The 10,250-nt window shown below is 39.0% G+C and overlaps 1 protein-coding gene across 2 annotated transcripts in view; it reads right to left on the reverse strand.

Annotated features, from left to right (window-relative positions):
* The window catches only part of ATF7IP2 (activating transcription factor 7 interacting protein 2), a 763,479-nt gene extending 754,112 nt beyond the window's left edge, over positions 1 to 9,367 (reverse strand). The window contains exons 1-2 of one of the 2 annotated variants that reach the window (XM_069647842.1): positions 9,121 to 9,365; positions 325 to 3,200 (exon numbers count right to left, since the gene is read on the reverse strand). In XM_069647842.1, the coding sequence (XP_069503943.1) occupies positions 325 to 3,190 (2,866 nt within the window). In that variant the 5' untranslated portion in view covers positions 3,191 to 3,200; positions 9,121 to 9,365. Of the gene's footprint in view, positions 1 to 324; positions 3,201 to 9,120 lie in introns of both variants that reach the window. The other variant, XM_069647843.1, reaches the window with a different exon arrangement.
* Positions 9,368 to 10,250: the final 883 nt, after the last annotated feature.

Below are 10,250 nucleotides of genomic sequence, written 5' to 3' on the forward strand. Positions count from 1 at the left end.
GGTTAAAGATTAACTTTGTTTTTACAGTGAAGTCAAGAGGCTCAAGGAAGGTCTCCCTAAAAAGGCATGCATGGTTGGTGTAGGACAGTGAAGCAACACTGGGTAATGATAATTACAAGGTGTGTTTTTTCTCACCAAGAACGGAGTAAATTGCTATAATGGACTTGTGGTGGTCTGGCAGGTAGGTATGCTGAAAGAGTGGATGGGTGTGTTGTAAGTGCGGCAAGTTCATATTTTTAAATTTTTGGTTTTTACACTTAAACACCATGCTAAATAGTGTGGTTTAACAGATTTAGAAAACATCTAAATAGACAGCATACTTACCAATATTGCATTCAACAGGTGGCAGTAGGCTTTGGGAAGCAACTTCAGCCCCTAAACGTGAAATGGTTTCATTTAATGTCTTGCAGACAGTTGCACTGTTGAAATTGTCAACAACTGTATCCTTCCGAGAGGTTGCTTCTGCTCCGAGACCTGAAAGATTTCCACTTGCACAGAAGTATTCCCTTTTTAAATCACCAATTAACGGGTCCTGACAAGAAGTTACCTTTTCATCCGCATCCAAAGTCTTATTAGACAGTGGAACACAGGCATTTGTCTTCAAATCAACATCCATCAATTCCTTAGGAGACGCTAGCTTTTCATCCCCATGTGTGATATTAGGAATTTCAGCATCCAAAATGTTTTTATTTGCTAGTGAAACACAGGTTTCACTCTTCAAATCAACCGCCATTGATTCCTCTGGAGACGTTAGCTTTTCATCCCCACGTGTCATATTAGGAATTTCAGCATCCACATTTTTTTTATTTGCTATTGAAACACAGGTTTCACTCTTCAAATCAACCGCCATCGATTCCTCTGGAGACGTTAGCTTTTCATCCCCACATGTGAGGTTAGGAATTTCAGCATTCAAAAATGTATTACCTAGCGAAACACAGGTTTCACTCTTCAAATCAACATCCATAAATTCCTTAGGAGACACTAGCTTTTCATCCCCACGTGTCATATTAGGAATTTCAGCATCCACATTTTTTTTATTTGCTAGTGAAACACAGGTTTCACTCTTCAAATCAACCGCCATCGATTCCTCTGGAGACGTTAGCTTTTCATCCCCACGTGTGATATTAGGAATTTCAGCATCCAAATTTTTATTATTTGCTAGTGAAACACAGGTTTCACTCTTCAAATCAACCGCCATCGATTCCTCTGGAGACGTTAGCTTTTCATCCCCACGTGTGATATTAGGAATTTCAGCATCCAAAATGTTTTTATTTGCTAGTGAAACACAGGCTTCACTTTTCAAATCAACCGCCATCGATTCCTTAGAAGTTAGCTTTTCATCCACACATGTGACAACAGGGATATCAGCATCCAACATTTGTTTATTAGCTAGTGAAACACAGGCTTCACTTTTCAAATCAACCTCCATCGATTCCTTTGGAGACGTTAGCTTTTCATCCCCACGTGTGATATTAGGAATTTCAGGATCCAAAATTTGTTTATCAGCTAGTGAAACACAGGCTTCACTTTCCAAATCAACCTCCATCAATTCCTTTGGAGACGTTAGCTTTTCATCCCCACTTGTGATATTAGGAATTTCAGCATCCAAAATTTGTTTATTAGCTAGTGAAACACAGGCTTCACTTTCCAAATCAACCTCCATCAATTCCTTTGGAGACGTTAGCTTTTCATCCCCACGTGTGATATTAGGAATTTCATCATCCAACATTTGTTTATTAGCTAGTGAAACACAGGCTTCACTCTTCAAATCAACCAGCATTGATTCCTTTGTAGACGTTAGCTTTTCATCCCCACGTGTGATATTAGGAATTTCAGCATGCAAAATGTTATTAGCTAGTGAAACACAGGCCAAATCAACCGCCGCCATCGTTTCCTTTGGAGACGTTAGCTTTTCATCCCCACGTGCGATGGTAGGAATTTCAGCATTCAAAATGTTTTTATTTGCTAGTGAAACACTAGCTTCACTCTTCAAATCAACACCCATTGATTCCTTAGAAGTTAACTTTTCATTCACACACGTGACAATAGGAATATCAGAATCCAAAATGTGTTTATTAGCTAGTGAAACACAGGCTTCACCTTTCAAATCAACCTCTATCGATTCCTTTGGTGATGTTAGTGTTTCATCCCCACGTGTGATATTAGGAATTTCAGCATCCAACATTTGTTTATTAGCTGGTGAAACACAGGCTTCAGTGTTCAAATCAACAGCCATCGATTCATTAGGAGATGGTAACGTTCCATCTGTACACGCAAGATCAGGCATTTCAGATTTACTGAACACTACACTCGTCAGTTCACCAACTACCGTGGAATGGTTAAGCAGCTGGTCAGAACAAGAAATGATGGGGCTCTCTGTATGCGAGATAGGCTTCAAATCTTGTAGAACATTAATGACACAATCAGTTTGCTTTGCATCCTCACGGTCCACTTTTTCATTCATTCGTTCTAACATCGGGAGTCCTTCATCTTCATCTCCTTCACTCAAGTTTAACGGTATGACAATCTTTTCTAAAATGGGAAGAAAGTTGTCACTTGATGTCACACTCTCACCGTCACGATTATTTTCCAAAACACAAGGTGCAGTAGTTGCTATTATTTTTTTCTCTTGTACCAACATATCATGCAATCGCTGCGACAGGCTGTCTTGCAACTTTGTTGTGTTATCACCAGCATGGTCTTCTGACAATGCACCACAACTTCCTTCTTCACACATTTCATTCACAATATTCTCAATTTGTGGATTTCCAACAGGCTCCTTTGAGAGGTGCAATTTTTCCATATCGTGATGTTTTACTTCTAAGGGATCAAGTCGATCTGCTGTATTATGGTTAGAAGGACACTCATCCTTTTTAGTGGAGCAAACATTTGTTGAACATTCTATGCCCAATACTTCTGACACTTTCAACTTGCTTGGAGAAATTTCTTTTTCCTCTGATAATTGAGTGTAGGTTTCACATTTGTTTTCCGCTCCAGAGCGATTCTTTTTTATAGGGACATCAGAATTGTTGGAAGGAAGAATTATAGATTCTGTAGCGGTTTCGTTTAAAGTTCTTTCCTTTTGCCATACATCTCTCAATTTATTGAGTGATTCAATTTGAGGCCGACTGCTTGGATTCATGGTCTTGCGAGCTCTGAAAATTTTTCTCTTTTCAGTGGAAGGCTCCATTGCTCAAATTCTAGAAAGTAAACAAACATTAAAAATTAAAAAACAGTCAATGCAATCCCATTCTATACCTAAAAAGAATGCAACAGGTTCAGGAATTACGCAATGAAATTGAAAGGACATTATTTACCCAAATCAGTTACATTAGTTTGTTCCACCAATACAACTTCCCACATGCAAGTTTGTATTACAGAGGGCTAGACTAAAGTGCTAGAGGCAAAGCAGTACGACACTTATACATTTGCCACAAAGCCTCAGTCCGTCTCAGCTGAAGTAAATATCTTGACAGCAGAAAAAGAAAATGTTTTACTAACTTTTATGTACTTTGCACAGTGCTGGTGAAACACTTCCACAAAATTTCAGTTCATGTTGCATTATTGCCCATATATTTCACCACAAAAATGCTTACATCTCAAAACTCATGAATATCCCAGTGCATCTTAAACTCAAAAAGAATTTCAAAATGCACCAAAAAGTCATAAAAGTCCCAATAAGTAAAAATATAAAATCTAGCTAAACAGTTGGCATCAGGCACCAGATTAATCAAAAGCTATATTAACTGGTAATTACCATTGGCGGTGATGAAATACCAGAAGAAAAAAAAAAGAAAAAGTGTATAGCTCAGCTAACATAGGTTCTAGGCAGCAGAGTGCCAGTAAACAGAGACGCTCAGGAATATTTGTTATCCAGGCTTTGGGCCTCATTACGAGATGGCCGGTGCAGAATTAATGCGCTGGTATTAACGTTTACCCGCACGTTTCTGCACCGCCCAACTACAAGATTGCCATTGTGCCACCTTACCAGCAAAAACAACCGGTAATAGCGGCACATGTAATACCGATAAACTCCCCCATGGAATCTCACATGACTCAGTGGAATGTGGAGTTACACCTTCACCCGGCACTCGTAATCCAGTGGACATTCCACCAGACCGAGTCCGCTAACACAGTTTGCCAGTATCCTGGCGGATTTACCGACAGGGCACCAGCAAACTTGTAATGAGCCCCTTTGTCTTGTTTTCCGTCTCTTGTGCTACCAAATCATCAACATTCTGTCATCTAACATATGCAATGATATGGCAACATTGGATTCCAGAGAGCATTTTCAGAAATGTTACACAATTTCATTAACAAGCATTAAGATTAAAAGAAAGTAAAATAAATATTATAAAAGCACTCAATACAAATTCCTTTAAAGAATGAATTTCCCAAAAAAGATATTCCTATACCAGTTTGTTAAACTACTAAACTACTTCCCAATTAAGAACATAAGCAAAACTATGTAAAGTCAAAGTGTATTCTTGTTTATAATCCCAATTAGATTTTGATTTCCCCTGATCTTAATAGTAGCACAGAGGTTTGCAGCGCTAGCATGTACATGGGTCCGATTGTAATTAAAAAAAAGGTAGGTCTACAGCAAAGCAAGACAGAATATAAATAATTGATAAATGTTTCCCTAACCTTGATGTAATATGTACAATAGAACTAAGTAGACGTATGCATTTCCATTGTCACCCAGACCCTAACTCTTGTACATTCCTTCACAGAGAGGTTGTCCTGGACTCGTATGGCATAATAGTAGCTCGTTAAAATCAAAACCTTGCTATTAGCAAACATGCCCATCTGCTCCTTATCCATGTTTACAAAATTCTCCAGTGATCGCTTGAATGGGAGCCGAGACCTCACAGACTATTTCCTTAGTCTACTACTTGCTCTGTGGCAAGGCTAGATAGCACAGCCTTTCCTAACGTGTTCCATGCAAGTTAGCCACTTCTCATGAGCTACAAGGATTGCTTGTGAAAAACGTGCAGTCTTTCCTCCAGCTGGATGTGTAAAATAGTAATGATGCTAGTTTTAAGGTCTCAGACGGAAAACCCCATTCTTCATACAGAATGGGGACTGAAAATGATTTTAAGGGGCAAGTGCAGAGGAATTGGTTCTAGATCAAAAACAGAGACTTGTGTTGTGATCGTTTCATTATCAAGCTCTGACCATCAAAAGTCACTGTTCAATCACATCTGCTTCATCTTAAGTAACTTCCTGGCCTGCAGGTTTCTCTTTGCTGCCCATGGCAGGTTAAGCAAATTACCCTCCTTTATTGGTTGTTTCAGCAGCACATAGTCAGTGTTAGGGCTCAGCTTCTGAACCTTCACAACCCACTACATGGCAGACCAGGCGTAGATCTTACATGCAAGGCTTATTTCAACGGATATGGAAAACTATTTGGTTTTCAAGAGGGTTTGAGGATCTGCAGTGGATGAGTGCCAGGAAACACGATCAGCTAGCCTGAAACCAGCACTAGAAACTGTCATTTGAGGAAAACGTAGTCTACATCCCTGCATGAGGCAAGACACGAGAAGCACTGGAAGGTCCAGAAGCATAATATTAAAAGGGGTTTATAATGGCCATTTCAAATTGGGAGGCTTGGAGACTAAAGGCCCGGAAGAGGAAAGACTATGAACACCCCCCCCCCCCATGCTGAATCTTTTATTTAATATATATATATATATATATATATATATATATATATATATATATATATATATATATATATATATATATATATATATAGTTTACAGCAAGCCTTACACAAGACAATCTCACTAAAACATTTCATAAACCATTATTACATAAATAATCATTACAACCAAACATATACTATATAAAAATAATCATTCAATTGATTTAAGACAACCTTTAAAATATGATAAAGTGCAATAATTGGCTAAACATTTTCACCCCACATTAGTCTGGACCAGAACAAGTTCATCGAGAATCGATTACAACATTCAAGATCTTTAAAAAAAAAACGAAATTAAAATGGGCAAACAGTAAGCCACTGCTGTAAAGTTTCTTGAGAATCTGTTCTGTCACAGTAGTTCCAATGTTTGGTCCGTTGTCGTAGACAGCCAATTAAGTCTAAAACGCATGTATAATGCATGTTCTTTATTAAACGGAAAGCGTGTTAAATACAGTGGAAGACGTTCTCATTTCCGTGCAAATTGTGCATATTGAGAGTATAATGAGTATGTTTTAATTGAGTCAATTGTCACTATCCAAACAGATCTAAAAAGTTTTAATTTAGCACCACCCGGATGACTAAGTTCTTCAGATGAACCTATCCCCTTCAAGAGACCCTGCATCTTACATTGAGATGTATTGATCGAATGGATGGATGCATCCTTAAGAATTTTGCTCAAATCAGAACACAGGGAATTCTCTGGTGGCTGTATGGACTTAGCATAGTTCAATAACTGTCTTCAGGAGAACAGAGCATGTAGCAATATTAAACTCAACTTGTGGCCAATGATTGGATTAGGAATGGTAAGAATTTCACCAGAATAACATTTAAATAGTTGCAAAGGTCAGTGACATATCAAGACCATACAGCCAAACTGGCTCCATCTTCATTAAATAGTATCTTAAAAATCGAGAACTTGCAAGCTCTAAAAAAATAAGCATTTCATGTGAGAGGTCAGAGGATGGAATTTTGTCTTTCAAAGTGGCCTTCCACATCAAATAGAAGCAGTGTTGGACAGATTGTAACCCAAGTACCTTAAGACGGAAACCCGGTCTAGTCTCTCAGAACCCAATACATCGTCTTAGGTTGAAAAGAACTTGAAAAAACAACAACCTTAGATTTTGCTCTGTTGGCCTGTAAGTTGTTAATGGATGCATAAAGTGAGAACAGATTCAATTTGTATTGCAAGCCCTGTCAAAATATATGAAATCATCAGCAAAGGCTAGCCAATGTAACATTAGGTGGCCTAACCTAGCTGGTGAACTATTAGGTGCCTGACACAAAGTATCAATGTGACTCACATAAAGGTTAAAAGAATCAGTGCTAGTATGCATCCTGGTTTTAAACCAATGGTAGACAAGATAGATCTAGAAAGCGAACCCTCTCGGGTAAGATGAATTTTGAGGGAGGTGTTCTTGTGCAATAAAGACAATAGCTGAAACAATTTTGATGGAGTGTTAAGAGTTAAGCAGTTTTGTCCACAAAGTAGATTGTATAACACAATTGAACACGCTCGTCATATCGAGGGACGCCATATACATATATGTATTATCTGTGTCATCGTATACCATCTTTTTGCCAAAAGACATTTTTTCAGGGATTTTTATTTTTTTGTTAAACTCATTGAAATTTATATGGGGGCGAGTAAGGATATAAAACAGGGTGGGAGGGGGTTGCGGTAACAACAAAGGGAAACGGCAGGTTAAGGGGGACCCACCCACATTTAAAAATAAAAAAATTCAATGCATTTTCTCCATGCATTTTTGCGGACAAAATCCCTTGAAAAAACAATCATCAGTAAAATTACATACAACCGGTCCCATACCATTATGTTTGACACTGTAAAGAAGGTGGGCCAAAACAGTGGCATTTAAAGCTGTCCCCATATTCTCTCTCAAGTCAATTTGGGATTGAGATAGGGTCAAAGATTGGTGTAAGCTAGACTGTAGCTGTTAGTAGCAAAAGTGCAAAAACCTTGCTGGTGGAGTCTATCAAAGCGACGGGTCTATAGTTTTTGGGGTTTAGAGGGTCGCCTTTTTTGAGTATAAGGATAATTACTGCCACGTAGATGGAATTGAAGGGCTCAGAAAGAAGGTACTTATTCTCATAAAAACTACTCATGAGGATTCAGTGACAGGCGAGTCCATGATAGGACCAGATAACCCCAATTTCTGATTTCCAGTGGCCCAGAATTTACCTCCCTTGCTGTTACAGAGATGGTTCAACATAAGTTGGTTGTCCTTCATGTAAAAGGTCAATTTTAAGAGATCTAATCAAGTTCTTATGAATTTGACAGACCTTTTCCCTAGATTTATATACTTAGTCGATGAATTGTTATTTATAAAGGCGGACTATACAGCAAAAAAATTATTTCCAGGCGTATTGTCAGCAGGTTGTAGAGCCATTCCATAGAGACTGGCGTTAGTGGCCAAAAAGCGAATTGTTCCATGGATGGGAACAGCGTATATTTTGATAGAAAATGCCTCCACAGCTGATGGTTTTATATAAGAATTCTGTGGGTATTTAAAGTGTTATGGTTCCTTGGGAAGCTATTCAGTGGTTTAATGTATATATCAAACCATCAAACATACAAAGTTGTACGTGTTGTGTATTGTTTGAGTTGTCATGCCATGGCTTAATGTTCATATTGATTGCCTTTAGGTAAAGCATGAATGCCACTTTGTAAAATCCAAGTGTGACGGACAATTTGTATACTCTTGAGGAATGCACGTATAAAATGCCTGCCAACTCTCCCTAGCAGGACACTCGCGATTTTTAATTACAAACATTTTATTTTTAAATTTTCTTCCACCGAAAATAATGTCAGCCTTAATGCAATCCTATTGGAAAATTAATTTCTCCCGCCTACTATGACGAAAACGCATGCTAAAATGCCATCAAACTGTCTGGCTGAAGAGCTTATATTGCAATTCACAAGAAACGATAACTTTTTTAACCCCAAATTTAGACTAGCCCTTTATAAAGGACTGATTATGTAGACACACATGATTAGCCAAAGTTCCAAAATGTTGGAAAACGTGGAAGAGTTTAAAATTACGTTTAGAAGCTTGAGACATGTCTAATAAACAAAACAATAATAAAAACTGGAGGCTGACTTTTAAGACACACGTTATTTGTTTGCACTTTCGCTCTCCGAAATAATATCGACAATCCAAAGCTAGTCAATAGATAAATGTAATTCTCCATCTTTGACGTTTCCCAATATTGTGCCGATGCGCTCTTGAACAGGTGAATCCAATCACAAGGGGGTTGTCAATCACCCGCATTTAAACTTCAAACCCGGCAGGCCGTTGGATGCAGGGGGCGGCGCACGGACTATGACCTCGCGGGAGAGAGGAAGTAGTCTGTCCCGGCAGGGAGAGCTTCACGGTAACGAATCACAACGCACTTACTCTATGGACACAGCCAAGCGACGGATTCGCTTAGCTCCTGTGTTCTCAGCCGCCCACTGAGGAAGCACTTAAATGTCAACGTCCTTTCCTTAACTGTATCGTGCCCCCAGCGCCGGAAGCGCAGATGAAGATTTGCACAGCGGGTGGGGGAATTGCTACGACTGCGCCATCAGAAATCGTGACGTCAGGGACCTGGCGCCAATCACAGTCTATAACCGGCCTTCACCGATCACTTTCATGGGTCTTCTTTCAAACGGTGCATGCGCAGTCAACGTACGGACGTCCCGCCCACACGTTGCGTGTTTATACAGCGCTGCTTACGTTAGACTACAAATGCAGGAGGGCGTTAGAGCTGTTCAACGGATTGCTAATGTAATGGAAGCGAGACATTGCTAAGGGAAGCTTTTGTGATTCGTAAGTGGCAGCTTCACAGCTAAGTTGCTGGCCTGCGGTAATGGTATATTAGCCAACATACTCTGATCAAAAAGAGGTAGGGTTTTTCAAGTTTAAAAAGTATAACTGGATTGCTAACCAGGTTTTCTCACTAGTCCTAATTCAACCAGTCTGCTTCCATCTTTGTTTTCAGGCCCTCTCCCAGGATCTTAAACTGCTTCCTTGTCTCATTATAATTTAATGTGAGAATTGAGGGCCCTCTCCCAGGATCTTAAACTGCTTCCTTGTCTCATTATAATTTAATGTGAGAATTGAGGGCAAAGCTGCTTAATCATTAATATTTTTTATTTGTGTACTTAATGCATTAGGTTTAACACTGCCTAATATTTTTAGATGTCATCAATAATAAACCTCAAAAGATGATTTAAAAGCAAACAATTTAAAACAAGAAAAACCTCAAAAATTCTGTTTCTGAGGTTTTTCCAACAAGCTTTGCTGGAACCCAACTAAAAAAGGAGTGTATGGCGAACTGGCAACCAACACTTTATTATGTACTTTTAATAAAAACAATAGCTATATGTTTGTGAGGAAGTGCCATCTGGTAAGGGTGCAAAAGCCATAGCTGTTTTGGTTTTTATTAAATGGTATGTTGTTATCTTATACCGTGCACCGTTTATTGGCATAGTCTCTAGTTGCTCATGTGGTTCTGTGAGAGAGTGGGTTGGGAAAGTTAGTGG

This window comes from Ambystoma mexicanum, chromosome 2q, assembly GCF_040938575.1.
Source record: "Ambystoma mexicanum isolate Mex_15411 chromosome 2q, UKY_AmexF1_1, whole genome shotgun sequence".
In the NCBI taxonomy this organism is placed as follows: domain Eukaryota; kingdom Metazoa; phylum Chordata; class Amphibia; order Caudata; family Ambystomatidae; genus Ambystoma; species Ambystoma mexicanum.